This window comes from Hakea prostrata, chromosome 1 (genome assembly GCF_041222555.1).
Source record: "Hakea prostrata isolate BN-2017 chromosome 1, UWA_Hpros_2, whole genome shotgun sequence".
Classification (NCBI taxonomy): Eukaryota; Viridiplantae; Streptophyta; class Magnoliopsida; order Proteales; family Proteaceae; genus Hakea; species Hakea prostrata.
In genome coordinates, this window is record NC_142600.1 from 2,796,924 (window position 1) to 2,821,700 (window position 24,777).

The 24,777-nt window shown below is 36.0% G+C and overlaps 1 protein-coding gene across 1 annotated transcript; it reads right to left on the reverse strand.

Moving 5' to 3' along the window:
* Positions 1-302: 302 nt before the first annotated feature.
* LOC149026651 (DEAD-box ATP-dependent RNA helicase 32-like) lies at positions 303-21,028 on the reverse strand. Its single transcript, XM_089153422.1, has 12 exons — positions 20,554-21,028; positions 20,307-20,425; positions 20,126-20,236; positions 19,750-19,950; positions 13,490-13,885; positions 10,091-10,366; positions 9,329-9,652; positions 2,761-2,952; positions 2,514-2,669; positions 1,905-2,311; positions 1,325-1,482; positions 303-1,012 (listed from the first exon to the last, which is right to left on the reverse strand). Exons 1-12 carry the CDS (start codon positions 21,026-21,028, stop codon positions 672-674), a joined length of 3,156 nt encoding a protein of 1,051 aa, XP_089009548.1. The 3' UTR covers positions 303-671.
* Between the last annotated feature and the right edge of the window lie 3,749 nt (positions 21,029-24,777).

Consider the following 24,777-nt stretch of genomic DNA (forward strand, 5'->3'; position numbering starts at 1 on the left):
CCCTTTCTCTAAGGGCTCTATTTCCACTTATGCTACTACCCAGGGCCCTAAGCCCTCTGATGCCCACCTCCTCCTCTCACCTTGTGGCCCTTTTTTGCTGTTGTTTGGTCAACAGTTTCACAGACACATCATCACTCAGCAAAAATTAAAAGATAACATGAAAAACACCACTAATCAATTATCAATGAGAATAGACCATAGGGACTCGAAACTCCCTCGAAAGATCCCAACTGAGTGCAACTACATTCATACACGAATAAATAATTCACAAGAAGCTTCAGGGGCTTCTCGGTGCATATTCAGCCACTACAGCCACCTCTGAGAACCTCTTAGGGCGTTTCAAGGGCCCTTGATTTCCTGCCCAGGGTCCCCAGCCACGTCATCAACGCTTGCTCATCGTTAGTCCCATTTGAGAAATGACGAGTACAGTGAGTTTGTGTCTAGTATATTTTTATGATTTTTGTTATCAAATTCACATATGGTTAGGTTCTCACAAAATCACACTTCCACGAAGGATGCATACAAACTACACCGTCCACATCATACTGATAACATAAATTTTCTCAAACTTTTCTCGGAACAGAATTCCTAGCTGCAAAATTTAAACAAGCATGGAACACTGATCCTGCCTGATCGATTGTTGATGGAGACTAAGCTAAGAGCAGAATAACTTATGAGTGCATAGAGTTTAATAACTTCAGCGCCAGGGCTTCTTGCTCTGCCAGAGATATGGAGTCTTCACTGAATCCTACCTTCTTTCTCTTCTTTTCATCATCATCACTCTCGCTCTCAAAGTATATCTTATTTCTCTTCCTAGCTTTGCCATCAATTCTTTCATATGACCCAGAAATATCTTCTTCTTGCTCACTAACATCCTCTTCTTCAGGCCTAATTTTTGCCAACTTCCTCTTCTCCTTGGTTCGTTTCTCTCGGAGACGCTGCCGGAGTAACTGTTTGTCCTCTTTGTCCCGCTGCTTCATCTCTTCCTTCAACTTTTCATATCTTTCTTTAACTGAAGTAGAACCAGAGGCCAGAAGACAATAGGGGCTCAGAAATTAATTATTAGACAATACAACAAAAAAACAAGAGGCGAAGTATATTAGGTAGCTGAAACTACAGAACCCCTTTGGGATGAGTGAGAACACTACATATCAATTTTGCAGTGTGGTGTGTGTTAATATTACAGATTAATTTTGCAGTGTGTGTGTGGTGTGTATCAGATGAATCATTCATTATAAGAAAAAATCCAAAAACTTCCCCCCTTCATGTTTTGAATAAATCAACTCTTATATGCATCTGTCAAAATTTCAACAGTGGAACTCACCTTTGTCAAGCTGGAGCAAGCCATCTCCACTTGTTGTCTCAGCTAATGCTGCAAGAGGTGGAAGCGTATTGCCTTCCTCATCAAAAACAACTCTAGTACCTATAGGTCTGTGGACGTTGATTTTCAATTTCTTCTTCTTCAAAATCCTGGTGGCTAGGCTGTAAACACAATAATGGTTAAACCAATCAATCTCACATTGACAACCGACAAAGATACTAAGGGTAATAGAAATAGGTATGTTAGAGCTGGCAAAGCTTTCACGATCATCTGTCAATACTAGGTTTGTAAACTCCAGGTGTTCAGAAGTATTAAGAATTCTTAAGAATATTAGACCTCTAAACCTTCTGTAGCTTCAGAGAGCAGCATTGCCATAGGCATCTGGCATAAGATCTAGAGCATCCAACATTCTTCTTGACCAAAATGCCTATAGAATAGGGAGTATGATGACCCATTTTGGGTCAATCTTAAAGTGGAGGATGAATCAATTCACCACAAACTAAAAATGTGGTTCACCTATACAAACCCCCACCCTCTTCTCCAGTCGTAGAATTTCTTAAAGATTTTAAGTTACGGAGATTACGTAGGATCTTCATTTGCTTCTTCCGCAACTGCAGCCTCCTTTGCCGAAAGGAAATCATGTTCGACTTCTTCCTCTAGCTCACTAGCATGTGGTTGTTCTTTTCGTTTTTTCACCACCTTGACTATTGAAACAGCTCCATTTTGAAGAGGTGGGCCTTCTTTCTCTAACTTTTTACCCTTGATTTTCTGATTCAAGAAACGGACTTTGGGGGTCATGGGAAGCCCAAGGGATTCGGAGAAATCTTCCAGTGGCAGTTTCATCACGTCAAAGACTCCTTTATCCTGCTGCTTATATATAGACCTCAAGTATATTGCAAAAGCCCTTTGAGCCAGATATTGCATATCTTGATGCTTGACTAATAAGTCTGCCAATGCCTTAGAAACAGATAGTAGTCTTTTTGAGTTCGCCTGAAACATACAAATTACGGCTGCTAGTATTAGCAAGAACGGGCAAGTATTGCATTGCAAAACATAGTTTAGACACAAAACTAGAAAACATTTAGGATCAACTCAAGGTGTAGCCAGCTACACCTAAACTGATTATGATCGATAATGCATAATGCATAAAGGTCAAAGAAATATAAAATGTAGAAGAAACAATTAATTTTACCTTTATGGTCTTAACTGGAATCTTTGACTCTTCTAATTTTTTCAGCATTTCTGTTTCTGAAGGCAACAGAAACAAAACTGACTTTCCCCCAGAATGATAACGAGCAGTGCGACCAACCCTATGAATGTATGAAGCAACATTCTCTGGGCAGTCCACCTAGACAAACAAGATTTCAATTCTTAGAGAACATCTGCCTAGATGTATAATTTACTTAAAATCCTTACGTCACTTCAAAATGAATACAAACCTGGACAACCCAGTCAACTGCATTATTGAAATTCAGTCCTCTTGATCCAACATCAGTTGTGAAGAGAACTGATTGTGTCTCACAGAACTGAGAATATATTCCCATTCTTCTTTCCTGTTTCATCCGTCCGTGCAGGCACTTCAAAGGGATTCCTGGTCGCAACTTCTTGAATGCTTCAAAGACAAATTTCACCTGTTTGATGGAGCAATTCATTAATTAGAACAATATCTAACAAATCACAAATGGTCGAAAGAGTAGATATAAAGAATATCATTCCTGTAATTACTAGTTCAGAAATTTAACTAACATACACAACCATGTCGGATATAAGACTTCTAAATAATGTCTAAAATGTCACTTCCCAATGCTTTCCTTTCCTTCCCTTCCCTTCACTTCAATGTCATCTGAAAACCAAATAGAACCTCTTGTTTTTGTTCCATCCATTCAACAAAAAGTAATATTTGAGGGATAAACCTTTCCTCTGACCAGCTCTTGAATATGGATTTCTTAACTTTTAGTGAACCTTCAATTCATTACATTTTAGCCAACCTAGTCGTGCATGTTAGGTGTAGATGCTAATTCAAGTTGGTTATTTATATAGAATTATAGATGGTTTTTTTTATTTGATTTTTATTCTACTTACATTTTTTCTTCTACATTTATTTATTCAATTTTCAATTCAACAAATTCAGTTGATTGATATGACATATGTCCCATGGACATGGAAGGGGGTAAAGTTAAAACATTAAGAACAAAACATTATTTTAGCATTTACCATAGTTTCAAATGAAGAAGTCAAATGAAAATGTAATATTATATAGCTTACTTATGTTTTACTTAATGCTATTCATCATTAGTTAGATGTTAGCACTGCTTTTCTGCATGGTGGAATTCAAGGAAGTTCATATGAAGCAACCTCCTTAGTTTGTCTTTCAAGGGAAGTACAAGCTTAAGATGAGAAGATGGACCTCTAAATCCCAATCCCAAGATTTGATTTGGAATGTCATCTATTTTTATATTTCTTCTAGGCTAACATCTTTCCCCCATCCCCCAGTTATTGACTCTCCAAGGAATAGGTTGATTGTTAGTTCCTGGAGTCTAGCCACCTCTTTCCAATCACCCTCTTGACTGGTTGCTGCCCCCCCCCCCTTTTCTCTCTCTCCCCCCGTTGTTTCTCCTTGTTTCTTGTTGGCTCCGTTTTTAAAATAATTATTTATTCATCCAACAAAAAAAAGGCTTAAGAAGTCTTTCAATGCGCTGAAACACTCTAGTCATGCATGATTTGGTTGGTTCCATTAGGTTATACTACATTTTAGGCCGACAGAGTGATCTAGTGATCATTCAAGCGTGACCATACTAAAATGTAGTATATCATGGTAAACAAGCGATGACACTTCAGGCATTGAGAATTTGAAGATGCATTCACACCAGAAATTTTGGACCAAGGACTTCTCAAGCATTAGAGTTGGCTTAATCAAGAAAAGGGATTTCTCTTCCATACTGAAAATATGTGTGTTAGGACCCTAGGGATGAGGCCATGTGGAATGAGGATTAGTTAGGGTTACCCTAAGGATGAGGCCATGTGGAATGAGGGTTAGTTAGGGTTATTTGAGATAATGGAATGGAATAATTTTGGAGAGTCTTGTGGGCAGCCATAGGTTGAGGGAACACCGTGAGGTGTGGGGGGTGACTGGCACCATAGAAACCAATGTTATCTTGTTATTTCTTGCATTCTTGTATGAATTTTTGGAAAGTATTATTAAGGTTTTATCAATTGGTATCAGAGCATTCACGATCCCACGGAGGTAATGGCACTGCTTTCATTTTCTAGCAAAGGAGAGAGTCAGAGATGGATTCTAGAAATTATGTTGTTTTGCTGGGAGAACCAAATCGAGGAAGAGTAGTGGCTAGGAGTGGCGATCCAACATTTGGAAGGAGAGGCACTCGACTGGATCTATGGCAAGGACTTGATGGAATTTACCCGGACGAACTTCAAGAAGGCGTTGGTTAACGATTTCGGTAACGGGAAGGTTGCAACGAGTCCTCCTATTGAATCTGTATTGGTTCTTGGAGAGGAAGAATCGCAAAACCACTTTGTAAAATCAATAGATAAAGCGGTGGAAGTTGCAGCCGGTTGGGATGTGTCTCACCAAGCATGGAGAAGAGAGAAGAGAGAGAGAAGTTCAGGTTATCGATGCCTACCAGCCCAAAGTTGAGAAGGAGAGAGATCATTAATGTAGATACCGAATTTGATATGACAAAACAAGCCAAATAGGACCTTTCCCGGGGGCCAGATTAGAACTTAAGATGGATAAAATTAAAGGGAGGGGAAAACCATATATAATGGGAGGCGGCAGTGGTAGAACAAGGATATTGGTTTAAGAATAAGGACTAACTAGGTCTTCAAAACAGCAGTATGCTATAAAGAAGAATGGATGGAACAATATAAGAGAATTAAGAGAACAATAAGGACAACAAAATAACATGTAACACCGGCCCTCGGGTGGATCGATTGGATCAAACACCAACCTTCCTTGATCAAACCAACCCCCCAAGCGCCCCCCCCCCCCCCCCGGGGGAATTGGATCGAACACCAACCTACCTTGATCAACACAAGGTCTCCAAGGCTCGAGGAATGGTAGCAGCATTTGGTCTCTTTCAGGGTTGCGTTTAGGTTCACAACCTACAAAACAAAGGAAACACCAACACACCCAACACAGCAAAACAAAAGAAAACCACCAAACCCAACCCAGCCCGACCAAAGCTAGACTGGGCAGTTGAAAAAGTGGGGAATTCCCACTAAAGTGATCCAAGCCCATTAACCATGGGCTCATTTAAGAACAGGTTTTTATCCCCAAAAATTGGGGAAGACAATGATGGAGTTGGAGGGTTTTTAGGGTTGGTTTGGTTCACCCTAGACCGGGTTTTGGGTTGGTTTCACCCCTTAAGAACCTAGGTTCTTTTATATTGGGCCCAACTCAATTACACTTATCCTCCCACATAGGACCCAAACGAACCAAGTATAAAGATTGGGCCGCTTGGTTCCCAAAGAAACCTCCTTGGGCCCAACCTATCTCTTTAACCCCAAGCTCATCACATTTTATTAACCCATATTTCTTAATCCATTTCATTTTCAAGACCCACGGCCCATCAAACCAACGTCCCACCCATTTATCATAAGCCATAGTTTGTATTTGGACCCCACCCAACCACCAGGGCCCGGCCGTACCCCAGTCCCTCTCGATTTGGGCCCACCACGACCGGTTCCCCGGCCCGGACCCGTTCACCCCCGCGCCAGAGAGGAAATTGGAGGCGGCAACGATGGGGCTGCGCGACTAAAGGGGAGATGCAATGCTCCATTACGGCGAAGAAAAAACAAAAATAAAAAAATTCTAGACCAAGCGCTTGGCTCCAAGTCTGATTTTGAGCAGTGGGTGTGTTATTCACCTGGGAGGACGATATTGAATTACTACGGTTATGCGGCACCATCATACGACTAAACTTCAACAATTCCATCACCTTGGGGACAAGGTGATTTTCGAGGGGTCGGTAGTGTTAGGACCCTAGGGATGAGGCCATGTGGAATGAGGGTTAGTTAGGGTTACCCTAGGGATGAGGCCATGTGGAATGAAGGTCAGTTAGGGTTATTTGAGATAATGGAATGGAATAATTTTGGAGTCTTGTGGGCAGCCATAGGCTGAGGGAACACCATGAGGTGTGGGGGGTGACTGGCACCATAGAAACCAGTGTTATCTTGTTATTTCTTGCATTCTTGTATGAATTTTTGGGAAGTATTATTAGGGTTTTATCAATGTGATTGATCTTCTTTCCAAGAGAGGGTGTCAGACTCTAAACCTCTAGATGCACCAATGGTTCCTAGTGCAAAGTTACAGCAGATGACAGGATGATGTTCTAAATGATTCTTAGAAGAATCAGTGACTTGTTAGGAAATTGAATCATTTAACTGTGACCAGACTTCATGCTACCTATCCAGTTTGTTGTCAGTTCCATCTGCTCCTTGGACATCTCACTAGGAGGCTGTCATAGTGTCATGCATATATTGCACTACCTCAAGCAAGCCCTTGGACCTAGTCTCCTTTATAGTGCTCATGGCCATAGGGGTTAGATGGTGTTAATAATGTTGGTTGGGCTGGATTGCCAATTGATAAGAGATCTCGCACATGGTCTTCTTTATAGAGATCATGATGCAGCACAACCAGAAGTACTGTTCACACTACAGTAGCGTGAACAGTAACTTGGATGATAATTTTATATTTGGTGGGCCCCAAGTCCAACTTGCATGGAAATATATTCAAATTTGGTGGGCCCAAACTCCAAATTGCAAGGAGATAAAATAGGAACTGTTTTTTGTGAGAGTTCTAGAGATAATTTAGAATTTTGTTATTTATTATTGGGATAATCATGTAATCAAAGTTTTTATTTGGGTAGGATATCTAAGATAAGTTTTAGTTAGTTTTAAATTCCTAAGAGTCCTTGTAGGATCAGTTTTGTAAGTTTTAAATTACCAAGAGTCCTATTATAATTGTTTTCGTATCAAGTATGTTTGTTTTGTTATTTAAACACTTGTAATCAGCTTATTGAAGATGGAATATGAAGAAGAAAAAAAATGAATTGAAGCTTGAGCTTTGTGCGTTTATAGCCCCCTTCTCTCCTCTTTTCTTCTTCTTACGAATTTCTTCTCCCTCTTCCCCTTCTTCAAGATAAATTCTTCTAAGATTCTCCCTTTTTCCCCTTTACTTTTTTATCCTTCTTTCTACTCTATCTTGTCCCCGTTAATTGGTATCAGAGCCCAAACCTAGATAGATCTCTTCTTTATCTCATCGTTTGTTCAACCTTCTTTTCTCTCTTCCTTGTTTTCTTCTCCTCCTTGAGATTTTTCTACTCTTCATCCTTTCTTTATTGCCCCTAATTTCTTTTCTCAATAATTGTGAACAATGCTACAACAACCTATCAAATCCTTTTTTGTGGTGCCAATCGTGAGACAGATTTTTTTCTATGAAACTCGAGGATGAGTTTTTTTTTTAAGAGAGGGAGAAATTGATGCAGCACAACCAGAAGTTACTGTTCACGCTACAGTAGCGTGAACAGTAACTTAGATGATAATTTCATATTTGGTGGGCCCAAACTCCAGCTTGCAAGGAGATAAAATAGGAACTGTTTTTTTGTGGGAGTTCTAGAGATAATTTAGAATTTTGTTATTTATTATTGGGAAAATCATGTAATCAAAGTTTTTATTTGAGTAGGATATCTAGGATAATTTTTAGTTAGTTTTAAATTCCTAAGAGTCATTGTAGGATCAATCTTTTGTTAGTTTTAAATTAACAAGAGTCCTATTATAGTTGTTTTCATATCAAGTATGTTTGTTTTGTTATTTAAACACTTGTAATCAGCTTATTGAGGATGGAATAGGGGAAAAAAATGAATTGAAGCTTGAGCTTTGTGCCCCTTCTCTCCTCTTTTCTTCTTCTTACGAATTTCTTCTCCCTCTTCCCCTTCTTCAAGACTAATTCTTCTAAGATTCTCCCTTTTTCCCCTTTACTTCTTTATCCTTCTTTCTACTCTATTATGTCCCCCATTAGATCATGGCCAAGGGTAGTTAGATGGAGTTCATGATCTCTCTCTTTGCCTCTCCAACCCTTCCTCTCTCCATCACTTATTACACCATTCATTGTCCACTATCCCCAGTCACCAAATTGGGTATGAAACCTGCCCACCATTATACTTCCCTCAAGAGGCCACACTGAGTCGACTCAATTTGAGATCACCATGACACTCGGGAGATGGACCAGACTAAGATAAATTGTAAGTCAATGTTATTGGCTTTTAGCAGGTCAAAAGTTATCTATCAGCTCATAAATTTTCTAGAACCGGCTTGGCTATTAAAAAGTTGTGAGCGGTTTGGTTATTCTGGACCTAACACCATATACACCTTTGCCTACTATATGAATTCAAAAAATTAAAATAATTTTCTCTCAGGTTTTGCTGTGCGGATGCATGTGACACTGTAATGATGGCATTGGTGGCACTGACAACCATGCCAATAACAAGCTTGACCTGTTTTTAAGTCATGCTGAAACTCAAGATGCCAGCCCATGGCAAGTCTTCCGTGAAGCTAAAAATAAGGGAAATGGATTACATAATTAATTTAAAATTAAAAAAAAAATATATACATCTAAAAACTGAAATAGTATAATTATATGAAGGCAAAGTAAAAAAGGGAGAAGCAGAGAAGAGAATCCATAATCAACAGCCTTCTGAATTTTCATTCTCCTAGCAATTTTCTTGCCCCTAGTGTTGCCAGTAAAAACTAAATTGTTAGCTTTATGAAGTCCAAGCAACAGATATTTGGTATGTTAAGTCCATGTATGAAACCAAAAGTAACAGCATCAGATCCAAAAAAAGCCTACAGTAGGACCGATATAGGCATTCTAGGTGAGTAGGCCCTAGCCCAGATTGACTATTGGACTGCTAAAGCAACTGCATAAATCTTACGTCACCCACTGGATATTTAAAATAGAAACCTGACCATAGAAGTGGCATGGGTTACCTGCTTGCAGCTAGAAAGAAAAACAAGGATCTTAGAATTAAGATGTGTCTTTATGAAACTCCACAGCATGTTTATCTTCTGATCAAGAGGAACAATCATTGCAGTCTGCTGCAAAAGACTAGGAGTAGCCGTTACAGACTCCTCATGCACACTGATATACTCTGGATCCTTCAAACTTAACCTTGCTAGATCCTGAACAGATTTTGTTTGAGTTGCTGAAAACAGCATAGTTTGCCGCTGTTTTGGAAGCTGTGAAAGAATTGAATCTAATGCCTTTTTAAATCCCAAATCTAGTATCCGGTCTGCCTCATCAAGCACCAACACCTGTTTCCTCGCGAGGAAAACACACCCAGCTCAGTAGCAGAGTAAAATAACACTGAGAGAAAGAGAAAGAGAAAGAATAAGAAGCAGCTATATCCTACCTGCGTACTTGCATCTATCATACATTTGACACATCCAGACCAACTCCCGAAATTGCCAATGAAGCTTGTCAATTCCAACTTTATTAAGTAGCAACAGTCTATGAACTCCTTTTCTGTAGCAATATACATATCTATTACAACCATTAATGGAAACAAATGATCTCCTGCCTCCATTATTCTGTATGATTGTCCTAGGTGAAACAGTTAAAATTATATGTTCTGGATGTGTGCCAAAAGTATGACAGAAACAAGTAGGATAACTGCCTCCCATCCTTTAAAATAATAATAAAATAATAATAATTAAAAAAAGGAGTAGAAATGAAGAAAATAATATTTTGACCTGGAGCTGTGAACAATCAAAATTTGGAGTCTCATCCATGTGCTGAAGAAGCCGACCAGGAGTGCAAACTATGATGTTAAGACTGTTGACACATTCCTTCTCTGTGCCGACATCTTTGCGACCACCAATTAGAAGGCCTGCACTAAAACTATGGTTCCTGCCTACATTTCTGAACACACCAAAAAGTTCAGCTGCTAATTCCCTTGTCGGGGAAATAATGATGCTGCCTACACCATCCTCTTGACCCCACCTTGCTCTATACAATTTCTCTAACACCTGAAAAAACTAACATGATTAATTTCTCATTTTTCAAAAGAGATTTCTTTTGGCATCTAATAAAGCAATCATCATTTGATATAAGCACACACATCTTAGAAATTGAGAATGCAAGCAATGCCAATAAATAAACATATAAAGGCAGATAGCAAATAAAAAAAATGAAACGTGACTAGACAAATTTGTTAGTTATTCCCTCACTAAGATCCAGTTTGACGGTTTAGGTGTATTATAATTACCTAATCACTTGTTAAAAAAATCGATATTTCTTACCAGCAAAGGGACAAAGATGTAATTTCTAGCTAATGAAATCAGGCATCATCTAGCTGCAGAGGGATCTTGGATCTTGGATCTTGATGAAGTAACAATTCCAAAACTGGACTAGGTTGACCCAGACTAGAGACAAAGAAGAGAAGCACTGGATCCAAAGTTTTGGTCTCATAGGAATATCTTGCATATTTATTGTTATTTATGTAAATTTGGTTTTGATGTAATTCAAAATTACAAGTGCAATATGAAACTGACAATGGACCAATATGTTTAATTTTGAGAGTCAAATGATTTATATGTGCCTTTGGCCAAATCAATAAGACTGTAAACTAGAAATTTCTACAGGATTAGTGTTTCTATTAGTAAGTTGCACTTTTTATTTTACTAGTGTTTCTACAAGGCTTGATGACAGGGATCCTACCTTTCAATTTCTAGTTCTAACTAGCTAAATTTTAAGAATAGTTTTAGTTTGAAGAAGCTGCAGGTAGTTGGGGATTCTAAATGGGAAACAGAAAGATTTCCTACTTTGCTAGCATAATTGAAGTTATTTATAGTAGGGGGTCACATTTGTTATTAAGAAGTGTGGTAATTGCCTCTTCGTGGAGTAGTGATGGCATTCATCAGATTGTAAATAACCAGCCCACACCAAACTGTGGTGATTCAACAGGTTGGGATTGGTCATGAACCCATTCCTGCAGGCCTCTGGTGATTCCAAGGTCATAGTATCCCTTTTCTTTCCATCTATTCTGGTTTTTTATTTTATTTTCCTACAAGTTAGTATATCTTCTGTACATAATTAAGTTTTCCTGATGTACTCTGATACTGAAACTTCAATTAAACTATTGTAGACCATCCAAAAAGCAATCCCCATTCTGGTTTGACTTTTCCCTGATTAGCTAAGCCTGCAATGAATATTTCTTTGATTTCTTTCAGTAAATCTCCGTCATAACAGCTATCCAACTATTATTAGATGCTGAGTTCTCCTTTAAAGAATCCATGCTCAAGCAGAAATTGAGACAGACCAACCATGCTGATCTTGAGATATCGTTCCATTTTAACTAGCTACTATGGGGATTTTCTAGGTTCAAAGTTGTTAACACTTTGTTCAGGCACCTAGACCAGTTTCCCCTTCTGGAATACATGAGCATTGTGCAATGGATACAGTGCTCTTCTATGGAGGTTTATGTTTTCTGATCAGTGTCGCATTGCCTGATCAATCAGGTGGATCTTGGCCAAATTATGGAGCATTATTCCTGTCCATAGCAGTGTTATTCAAGCTTTTCTACGCCATCAGATTAGTCAAACTCAAATTATTAAAAATCTCAGTATACGCCATTATGTATTCTGTGATCCTTATCTATGGTTCACATCTGAACCTGATTTTAGGTTAACAAAACTGCATTTGATTTTGACAATAAAATAGGAGTTGGATAACAATGGAATCATAGGAGGTAGGTGATAACAGTTACTTTCAGCCGTGGAGATTAATTAGGAGCTCCCCCCGTCCTCTTAGGGCGTGTTTGGTAACATTATTAGAAAACGTTTTTGGTGTTCTTCTGTTCTTTGGGAACGGAAGAACAAGTTAAAAGGCGTTTAAAAACAGTTTGTTCTTCTATTCTTTAAGAACGGACCAGTCTAAAAAGTGGTCTAAAAAATGTCTTTTGCAGAACATCAAAAATATGTTTTTACCAAAGAACAAAAACGGAGGTGATAAAATTGGTCCCCATTGAAACCTTAGAACGAGTTTATCAAACACCAACTTATCCTAATAGCGTTTTGGAAATATTTTCAGAACAAATTTATCAAACACCCATTTCCTAGCAAAGAACGATCTTTTAGCACATAAACATTAAAAAATGGTTTTGCATAAGAACTGGTCTCGCATAACAGAAACATTACCAAACGCCTACTTAGGGTTTTTTGTTAAGAGGGGGGATGTTGGGGGTGGTTGGGGTTCAGTTGATATCAATTTATATGAATGCAGCTGTAATATCAATTTTCAGATTGAAATAAACTAAAAAGAATGTTGAGTACCTTTACAGCTTTACTGCATGCACTGAGGTAAAGTGATTGTTTTTTCTCCTACACATCTCACTTGAACACCTACTGACAGCATCACCATCCACCTTTCCCAAAGTATTTTAGATTCAAGTAAATCTGCCTAGGTCTAAAGTTTTAAAGATACAAACTTGAAGCTAAATGCCATCAAAAGTGGGAATTAAACTCAGATGTAAACTGTCCAAGACCAACTAACATATCCACTACCACTCATACTTATGAAATTTTCAAATTTCAAAATTTCTCACTGAACACCAATCAAGTTGTCACTAGACTCAAATCCAGACCATCCAATATCAACAATTATCAGATTAGGATCAGACTTGTTCTCTCATATTTTACCACCTCCCTCAGTGAAGAGCACATAATATTGGAACTGGGACAAAATCTACAGGTGGCAGTAAAAGCTTATGACTCACAACTGGTGAGCTAAAACCACAAGAGACACAACACGCAAACAGATAATGAACTGGGACTCAGCAAGATCAAAGAACAATTAGTCAAGAAGATTTCATGTGCTTCCATCTATCTACTTTCAGTTCACCAATTAGATCCCTAACAGGAAAGCAAAATGCATTCTCTATTCACCATCCAGTTTTCAAAGAGTTCATTGTAAGAATGGTTCAACCACTTAAACTTAAAATAAAGAACCCGCTCAGCACCCAGCCACCTCCTCACCAACCGAACCCCCCCCCCCCCCCCCCCCCCCCCCCCCCCCAAAAAAAAAAAAAAAAAAGGAACACCCAGAAATAAATACATAATTAAAACTCTCATGACACATAAACTAAAACTCACCGGAATGAGAAATGCAAGCGTCTTGCCCGACCCTGTTTTGGCAGCACCAAGAACATCACGCCCACACAAAGAATGAGGCAGTGAAGCCCTCTGGATCTCAGTCATTTCAGTGTAATTTGAATCATTCAATCCATCTTTGGTTTTCTTAGACAGAGGCAACTGATAGAACCTTGTGCATCCAGCATACTTAGAGAAGGAGCCCTCGCTGAGCTGACCAATCGGGCAGTCTTTTGGCAATGGTGATAACGACAAAGGGTTCAAACCAGAATCAGGTTTCCCTGATTCAATCCATGACTCTAGGAGATTGATTTCCTGCACCTCAGACAACCGTTGTTGGTTCCGGAAAATTTTCGGTCTGTGTTTCTTCAGGATCTCAATTGAGTATGCAATGGAAAACTAAGTCAAACATATCATCTCAATCTATAGCAGCCTTTCACAGGGTTTAGGGCAACCGCCAAAACGCTAGGGTTTTTTATCCCCCGCGAGACCAGAACCGTTTAACTTCCTTGGGCTCTGGGTTGATAATGCAAATTTAAAAAATATGTTTCTAAAAGTGTAAAATAAAGAATCCATGTACCTCGCATTTTCTTTTTCTTTTTTTATTTCTATGGAGACTTGTGTTGGACTTTAGTCGTGTGTGACTTTGAATCGCGTGTGAAGAGATTTGTGTGGGATTTTAACTCCTCTCCTTTTGCAATTTGAAGTTGCTGTTTTTATTTTGAGACACTATAAAACAAGTTCAACCATTGAACTTCTCTAAATGGTTTAAGCTTTTAAAGCTATCGTCAGATTGGCATCTTAAAATTTTATAATCATCTCTGAATATCAGAGCCAGGTTTTGATCCTAGGACCTGTGGGTTATGGGCCCACCACGCTTCCGCTGCGCCACTCTGATTAATTATAAATATAAATATATGTGAGTAGTCTTTGTTAATATTGTTTTCACATGTTAACATACACCATTACCCACCATTAAATATATTCAAATTTCAAACATTAAATAACCAAAGTGTCCCTTGAATTATTTATATATTGTATTAATATATTATTTTAAAAATATATAATTGATCAATTAAGCATTAATTATATGGTTAAAAAAATATATATATCTATATATGACTAAATAATAATTATAATAATATAATATATTAAATAATGTGAGAAAAAATTTAAACTTTCCATATTTTAAATTTGAATATATTTAACAACGACTAAAGGTGTTAATCTGGTTGAGACCCACACTTAATATATTGCACCAAAGAGACTCAATGTTAATTTTTTTTCATTAAAAACATAAAAAATTATTGTTAATATAATAATTATGAATGCCATTCAAAACTCTAGGGGTGTCAATTTGTAATCCAAACAATTAAAACACAACTACACCAGCCCGTTATAGCTCAAACCGGCCCAACCGAACCATGATGGGCTATGTTTCGTGGCCAAACCCTCACCAACCCAAAATCAAACCGCAACTCATTATAATCCATTTAACAACCCGTTTTATAGTTTTACATCAAATAATATTTGAATTATCATACTACTACTAAATAGTTGGTATATACAATAGAAAAATTAAGCATGAATTTCAATGATCAAATAGTCATTCTACTACTTTTAAGGGACAAGTAAAAGGCTTAAGTATGAATGTATTAAATTCATGGGATTATTACTGTTGTTCCCTTGTACTTTGATTTTATTACTACCTTATCCCTTGTACTTTTTAAAATTACTATTTCAACCTTTAACTTTGTTAATAATTACTAATGCCCCCTACCGTTAAGCTCCGTCAGTTTACCGATGATGTGGCATCTATATATTTTTTCAAAATCTCAAAAATAACCCTGCAATTATCTTTTTACTTATTTGTTCTTTTTTCAAATTATAATACTACCCTTAATAGGAAAAAATTAACTTTAATTTCACTTTTCTTTTTTAAAAAGAAACCACCAAATAAAGGAAAAATATGATTTTTTTTTTGTCTAAAAATAAATCACCAAATAAAGGAAATATGTAATTAAATAGAAACTAAAATATTAAGAAATATCAAATTTAATTCAAAGTTGAAAATTGAAAATCACCTAATATATGCTGAACATTATGTATGTTACAAATTTTTCTATCAATTAGATCTTATATGCTAATTTGTTTGTAAAACTTCCATCATGGTGATTATGAAAAATTTAAGTGGAATGTGAAAATTTCAACAATCATAAGTATGTTGTCCCACCAAATCCAAAACTAATTTTAAAATATAAGATTTTAAGGATATAATTGACATGCAATATAATTTCTATAAATAAGGGTAATGCCATATTTTTTACTTCTTAATTTTAAGGGTAAAATAGACATTTCATATTTGATGTTAACAGCCACTTAACACCTTTAGAAGTGAGGGGGACAATAGTAATTTCACAAAGAAAGGGGTTTTATTAGTAATAAAACCAAAGTATAAGGAGGCAATAGTAATTATTCCTAAATTCATTTAAATTGAGTAAATACTAATCTAATCTAGATGTATTTATTTTGCATATCAAATTAAATATCAACCCAAAGACGAAATGGATTTCATAGAAAAGAAAAAAAATCTACATTCTCACAAAACAATAACTTAATTTCAAGACAATCAATCATAGCACAAAATATAATTTAAAAGAGTATTTGGTTTGAGGATTTGTTTCTGGAAGACGATTAGGAATGAATTTGCAGTCTTTATGTTACTACTTATTATCTAGGTTATTGATTTCTATAGGAAGGTGGGTTTTCTACAATGTGGAATGACTTTTAATTTTTAATGAAAATTGACCTATACCAATTTTGTCTTACATGGAATTTTGATTTTCGTTATAAGATGTTCAATTGTTTTTTTTGGTTTTTTTATTTTATTTTATTTATTGCACACCATAAACCGTTAGTCAACCCGAGTCTAAACCGTTAGTTAGCCCGAATCGAAACCGATCCGAAACCGTTATTTTTTCTAATGGACCGTGTTTGGGCTAAGTGTTTTTCAGCCCGAAACCGCCCCAAGCCAACACAGTTGACACCCCTGCAAGACTCAATACTTTTGACTACTCAATTTTTTTTTTTAATTTGGGTAAACTTGGATCACTCATATTAGTAGTAAAATTTCACTTGCATTAGCCATTACTCCTATAACATGGTAGGACAGGTTTATTTTACTGTTGGACGACATGCATCAAAATGTAAGATTTAAATCAAATCAACACAAAAAACGTTATTTGTCTATAGGTTGTACTCGTGGTTTTTCTCTATAATAAATATTGTTTCCTACCAAAAAAAAAAACACAAAAAACGTTATCTTCCAATTTCCGTTCTCTTTCCTTGTTTCCACGCCTCAATTTCTCATCTCTTTCTATGCAAAAATGAGTTCTGTTACCGCACACTAAATTTGTATGAACCTAGGTCAACCAATTTAGAGTAGCTCTAATTGTAACTCTTTAGATGCTCGGATGAACCTCAGATACCTAAAAAAATATCGAAGCCTCTAATACCTTGGACCTACTATCTAAACCCTTATTACACTCATGCATCCCAAACTTTCATTTGTGCCATTTTTTGTTTTGATAAAGGTCCTATAATACCATATGTAGTTAAATGTGCTCTGTCAAAATTACAATAGAATTTGAGATTCATATTACGAGAGACTAGACCATATGTAATTTCAAGGTTATTTAGTTAAGCGAATTGCATTGGATACAGAGGCTTTAAAGTACTGAAACCCTACTTTATGTTTAAAAAACACATAGGTCCTATTCTGTTGGAATTGTGAGTTATATATTATCATAAAGACTATTATACCCTTCTAATAAAACTTATTCTCAATTATCAAAAAAAAAAAAGAAGAAAATGACATTTTTCTGCCTAAGTTTATTTGATGAAGACATTGTTTTTAGACTTTTTTTCTCCTAAGATTTTGATAAGGGAGTCTTTTAAATTAAAGAAAAATAAACATTGGGTTAACTGATTCATTAATAGAATATACTAATGAATTGGTGTGCATGTGTTTTTTAAACATAAAGTGTAGTGTCAATGATTTAAAGCCTCTATTTTGGAGTATTGCTGTAATTTGCTCTATTTAGGTTTTTAAAAAAATAATCAAAAATTTCATTAGATTTCTTATGACAACTGTGTTTTCCTTTTTTTTGTTTATTACACAATCCCATTTATTGGTTAAAAAAAAACCAACGCTAGAAAACCTTTGACTCATATAGAATTTTGTATTTTTCTTCTTTATTATGGGGGTGTAAATGGATAATTGATATATGTTCATGAATTCGTCTCCGCATCCGTTTAGCAGTATTCAAATTTGTCCATTACTAATAGGTATCCGTCCGATTAAATTATCCGATTAAGTTACTTATTTGGATATATTTTTCTTATTTTCACAATTTTGTACATGAGATATGTGACTATTTTTCCTAGATTTTCTACTAAGATAACTACTAAAGTTGCTAAATTCTTAAATTTCAAACATAATCCTTACAAATAAATTGGTAAAGCTGTCAATAGGTAGTTGAAAATTTTTGTTAAATATGAATTCATGCTCATTTATAAGAATCCACTTAAGAAAATAACTATCCGAATTATCATCCAAATCCAACTAAATCCGTTTGAAAACTGATAAGATATTATCCAAATCTGTCCGAATATAATAGGATGCGGACATGGTATTACCACTAATCCATTAAGTGTGATTAATTATATTTATTATTTTTTTATGAGTATTTTTTTTAGAGCATTAAACATGATTCAATTTTTTTTTTCCGGGGTCAAATTCAATGTATCTTTTCAACTCTTTATGTTTTACAAGAATTCGTCGAAGGAGAAAAGAAAACAATAAAAGAGTAAAGATAAGAAATTACTGTAAAAAGGGAATGAAGAAAAACAAAAATATACAGGTTTTGCATGCACATAATAGGTCGTTACAAAGGGATACGATCAAATACTTAATGAACGAAGATGACAAGGCAGAAGATTAAACTGATTAATTCAGCTGATATCCTGACATATATGATCCTACCGGTGATTAATTGGAGAATTATGGGCTTGGAAATTGGGCATGCAGGGAATTAAGTTCATGGATATGTGGTAAAGAATTGTTTTTTTTTTTTAACCCATTGTATCTTTGATCATCTCCTTATTAGGTCTGTCCTCCAAATGCGGTAGTGATTCAGACAATTTGTCGCAACTCGCAAGTTAATTGTTAGATGGAATGGAAATTAAAGAGGAATTAATATGATCTACTCATGAATTGCCACAATAGCTAGATGTGTTTTCATGAAGCACTGGATGTGTTTCGGTCAATGCTGCTTTCTAAGCTAAGCTAGCTGATTAATAAAATCTTCTTGTATATGCTTCCTTTTTGGCTTATTAGCACAATCATGACATTTGTTTCACCGGCCCTGAGGATGAATTTGCTATCGGGCTTTCCTTAATTAGTTTTGCAGGTACAGTACAAGATCCTTATATGATATTGAGTTTCTTCAGTATTAATTATCTTGTGATGGTGCGTGCAATCCATGCATCATGGATATATTATTACATCAATTGCAATCATGGAAAATTTCCCAAATCATTAGCATACCATAAGAATGTTCAAATATGACATAAACAATATTTACAAAGCAACCCAAAATGCCTCTAGCTAGCTATAAAAAAGAATAATAATAATAATAGAATAAATGTTCTTAAATTATTACAATATTATATATGGCAAAAATAATACTATAACTCATTGCCATATATTCATGGGAGATTCTCTCTAAATTGAAGAGCCAAATAAATTCTCATCAAATAAACTGTCTTCTGTTGTTGGTTGTGATGATGGATGAGTCATCTGTTGGCTATTATCGATGGGATGGGACCCGGTTAATGGTAGCTGGCAAGTATTTGGTTATGGTGACGAATGACTCTGTTGTTGGCTATTATTGATGGGATGGAACCCGGTTAATGGTGGTTGTGCATGGTGATGGGTGATTCTGTTGGCTAATATTGATGAGATTGAACATGGTTAATGGTGATGGATGACTTTGTTGGCCATTATTAATGGGATTTAACACCAAAGGATTGTTGTTATCACAAAAAGGTAAAAGACTGTTAAAGGTTTCTTCACAAGCAAAGTTCGAGATCTGAAGAGCCATAGGTAGGGGAGCAAGATTATAAAGATTGGTCTCATTCTGAAAACATGGATTTACTAATCCAGTGTCGATCATCTCAAGGTTGGATTCATATGCCATTACCGGTTCCAATGAATCGAGATTATTAAGAGTATAATCATCTTCACTACAATCATGTTCTTCATTATCACCATCATCACCATCATCACCATCATCACCGGTTACTTGAGTTGTAAGCAATTCCGCTTGAGTATTTCTATTACGAACGCTTGATGTTCTACTGCGAGTATTCTTATATAGCTTACACAAAACCCAATCATCCAACTACCCAAAAAAACCCCCGCAAAAAAATAATAAAGTGTTAGTCAAGAGAAACGAATAATTTAATTAAAAAAAAAAAAGAAAAATAAGATAATCTTATGTCTAACGATTAAATTAAAAGAAAATAGAAAAAATTAAAAAGAATAACATGTTCTCTTCGATCCATAAGCAATGTTACCTTCATGTCACCCGGTTCTCTATGCGCTGGTGGTGGTGTATGACTATGGTTGTTTGCCACACGATACTCTTGCATGATCCAGTCAGTCTTTTCACCATTGGGAGCCTTTTCCTACGTAGAAAACTAATGACCTAGTACACCCAACAAGTTGGTTCTCTTTGTCATAGATTTCTTTATCTACTCCAGTCGCTTTCCAGTATCCGGTTCCAGCTGATCGACTCGGTCGTGTTCCATTCTGATACTTCCGATCTCTAGGTGTAAAGAAATACCAGTCATTCTCTCCATACGATGAGTACTTCCCTGTAAATCAAATTGATGAAATTAACACAATAACACGTACGTTATCTATGTAACCATAATTGAAATAACAACAGTACTGTATATAGAGCAATCGAGTTATCATAAATTAAGCCAGAAAGAGCAAATACCAGCAAGTTCATCAGGGTTGTGCTTGTAGAGCTCGACAGAATGAATTCTGTTCTTGGCTAGTTGTCTCCTCGAGATTTTCTTCTCTAGATAATGCTTGATAAGCTCCCAGTTATGAGGGCGGAAGATATAACCATCTGGGAAGCGATTGAAAAAAGCAGTGACACTAGACTCATCATCATGCTCATGTTGGAAAGCTATACTTCTTGCATTAATCCTTACTTTCTTCTGTGGATGAGCAGCTACTTCATTGTTACGTTCAACCGAATCCACTGCATAATCATCACAGTGCTGAACTAAGTTACTTTGGGTTTGAGGTTGAATAAACTCCGCAGCTGTAACTGGACAAGGAGGAAGAATCGGAGGAACACAAGGAGGCAAATTCGTCTTCTTCTCAGTTCCGTTAGTTTTCTTAACTACTTCAGGTGAAACCGAAGAAGAAGGGCTAGGAACTTGAAGAGGACGATAAGAAGACATGGCCAAAAGAAAATCGTAGGCGAGTGGGAGATATGCTGAATTGAATGAGAAGGAACGAGAAGAAGCCCAAGTACGAGTAGACTAGATCACTTTAGTATATATATATATATACATAAAAGAACCCTACTAATTCGGTATGTAGGAGAAGTAGAGTTGGAATCGGTTACGATCAATTTTAAAAAATTTTAAACTTATTATAACATATAGAATTTGTTGGCAATGCGATATCGATAGATTCGGTCAATTTCGCAGTGTAAGAGTCCGATTTGGGGTCTCGGAATTCAAGAGTCGCGCTTATCAGGGAAAAAAACGCAGGTGGCGGTGGGGTCCACACTCCACATAATAAACGGCAAGGATTTTATAGGTCATAAATATTATCTTATAATATTTATTTAGGTTTAAAAAGGGGAATTTGTAACGTCCGATACGGGTGTTGTGTCCGATCTCCGATGCACGTGCTTCAACTGTTTTAAATTTTTAGCGGGTGATAATTCGGTGTTTAATTTTGAGCGCCAAAATTTGAATTTGGCGATTGCCCGCGCTATGCAAAGCGTGGCTGTGGCAGACTGGCACCACGGGGAGAATCTGGATCCTCACCCGTCGGGATAGCACAGAGTGCTCCCGACGGGTTCCTGACCACACAAAACGTGGGGCCCACGGGTAAAATTTATATATTTTTTTTGAAAAAATAAAAAAATAAAAAATCAAATTTTACCCGTGGGCCCCACTGCTTTGTGTGGTCAGAAACCGTCGGAGGAGCACTTGCTCCCCGTCGGGGAAGCTGATCCGGACTCCCATGGGGATGGGTTAGGTTAGAAAATCAACCTGACTGACTTTGATCCAAACTCTAACTCTCAAGTCTCAACTGATGTTAACCACAAAATAATCAACCTAATTACATGTGATGTGGTTGCCCTATTTTTATTAAAAAAAATAAAAATAACATTAAAAACGGTAAGATCAAGATGGGCTAGAGCTAGATCAAGCCAGCCTTAGTAAAAACTCAATGCTAATCTAATCGAGTCTTAATTATTACATATACGACTGACACCAAGGAGAGTCAAACCATAATCTCTTCACTAAAGATGTTGATCATTACTAACTAAGCCATCCTTTGGTGGTAATTTGTTGAAATTGTTGTAAAGAATTGGTCTAATTCCAAGAATCAATCCCAGCCCATTGATCTGTATCTAGACATCAAGTAATTTCCCCCTTCTATCTTAAGACCCGACCTTAGCAGCCTTTCCTAGAGTTAGGATGTCCTTACAATGCATATATGATTCTATAGATTTCAAGTCTGTAGAATCATGTATCTGATTTTTGAATATCCGTATTGTTGCTTTCATTAATTGATTCATCATAATCAAGAATTTCATAATTGTGAATCTTCCCTAGAAATTGGATTGATTCAGTTTTCATGGTTTGAGGTTTAATTCATGGATTCCTCTAAATAATTAATTTGATGAACTACAATACTATAAATTTTGATTTTAGAGATTTGAAATCAGAATCAATGCAAACAATAATGGAATTAAGTAACCAAAGGTACTATTAACCATTCTATTTGATGGATTCGATTATTTCCCAACAAGACTTATGAGTTGAAAGACGTCCATTAGACCTATTAGACTGCCACCTCTCTTAGTAGTCCATTAAAATTGATGTCATCTAATGAGAGTCTAGCATCTTATAATGGTGCTAAAAAAATTAATTGGGATAATTAATATTGCCTCTATACTATAGTTTAACTATTACCTTTTTTTTCTTTCGGTGGTAGAAAACTTAACTATTACCTTATTCTTTTTAGTTTTTATTATTTATTTTTATATTTTACGTTACAAATTTAAAAAATTTCTTAGTTCCAATAGAAGTTTAAGTATTTGAAATTAAGGTTTTAATTTTCTTCCTATGTTTAATAGAAGAGACTGCTAAAAATATACTTTATAAAAGTGAGATGCACGTTATTTTAAAATTGACCCCATAAACCAACAAGGGTTGGTCCAAGTGGTAAGCAGTTTGGTTCGCTTAAGCAAGGTTCCAGTATTGAATCCTTGTGGATGCAAAAAATCCCCGCTGGGAGACTCACCCACCACAGCCAGGTGTGCAACGCGGGTCGAACACCGGTTTATAATCCGAGGTTGGCAAATTAATAAAAAAAAAAAAAAATTGACCCCATCAACCATAAAGGGGAGATGTTTTTTTTTTTTACAAAATAGCAGTTTACAGAGTTGCTTAGTTTCTATAAAGTTGAGGTTATCAGTTTTCTTTCCAAGAGAGGCCTAAGTGTAGTATTTTTAGGTAAATCCATTAATTTTCATCTCAACAGGATCCAAAAATTTTAAATAAAAATGAAAAAAAGTACATGACTAAATACATGATTAAATTTAGTATTTAATATAATTTTTTCTAAATGAAGGTAATTTTGTCCTTTGATTTCTTTCTTCTAGAAGGGCAAAGCAGATATTAAAATCCCACTATAACGGTTTCTTAACACTGTTAGAAATGAATGGGGCAATAGTAATTATATAAAAAAAAAGGCCTTTGATAATTAAGCTATAATTATCACCAAATAATTTCATATTAAGAGGAGGGTCAGGGAGTAAATGTTAGAAATGAATGGGGCAATAGTATTTTTTTTTTTTAAAAAAGGCCTTTGATAATTAAGCTATAATTATCACCAAATAATTTCATATTAAGAGGAGGGTTAGGGAGTAAATATGTAATTTCCTCCTAAAACTTTGATTTCATTGAAATTACAAAAAACTTCAACTATATATCAACTGAAAAGATAAAAAGACATGTAATTCCTTATTTAATGTTCGACTGAAAAATTCAATAACTATGATAAATCCAATGAACGTTCTTAGATTAGAATTTAATACATGACAGAATCTTATAATTCATTGGCATTCACCTTTTCTTTTACTTCATGTAATGCCATTTGCAAGGGTCGAACCCAAGACGACCTCCTCACTGAAAAGTATGAATCTTTACCACTCAACCAAACCTGCATTGACAAAACTCATATTTCTCTTTAAATAATATAGTGAAATGTTGGGTTTGGCTCTCTAAAACCTTAATCAGTTAGACACTTAATTTTAACTTTAGTCTTAACCTTTAACTCTAAACCTCATGCTAACTACAAATTAATCAAATAATGCATAATTGCATATTGTTGCCCATTTTTTACATAAAATAACCTATAAGAAGATAAGGTTGAGATGGATTGGGCCACGCTAGCCCTACCAAAGAAAAAACTGAACCCTAATCCTAATGAGTCTTAATTAGGGCCATCATGAGCTGGCCCAGAGTAAGTCGATCATAAGGCAAAAATTTTTGAGAGGTTAGCATCTTGCCATGGTGGTAAAAAGATAATTTCATAATTTGCTCCTAATACTTTGATTTGATATGAAATTACAATTACACTTAAACTATTAATTAACGAAATAAATTAAAAAAACGACTGTGATTCCTTATCTAATGATCAGTTGGAAAGACAAAACTACCCCTCTAATTTGTAGATTGTAATTGATAAATACGTGTTTCTGAGGGTAGCTGACCTCTTAGAAATAAAGATAGATGAAAGATATTAAATCCTTTGCCCTACTAGACCATTATCACTGGGACATTCCCTAACCATTGCTCCATCCCTTCAAATGACATTTATATCCAAAGTAATCTTTACAAATTACCCTTCCATCGATCATACTAGCTTTCTACCCCCAAACCCTAAAAAAAAAAAAAAAATC

Coding starts and splice junctions, on each gene's coding strand:
- LOC149026651 (XM_089153422.1), bottom strand. CDS start 21,028: ATGTCTTCTTATCGTCCTCTTCAAGTTCCTAGCCCTTCTTCTTCGGTT. Junction 2,312..2,513: donor TTCCAGTTAAGACCATAAAG/GTAAAATTAATT, acceptor TGTATGTTTCAG/GCGAACTCAAAAAGACTACT. Junction 1,013..1,324: donor CTTGCTCCAGCTTGACAAAG/GTGAGTTCCACT, acceptor GTTCTACTTCAG/TTAAAGAAAGATATGAAAAG.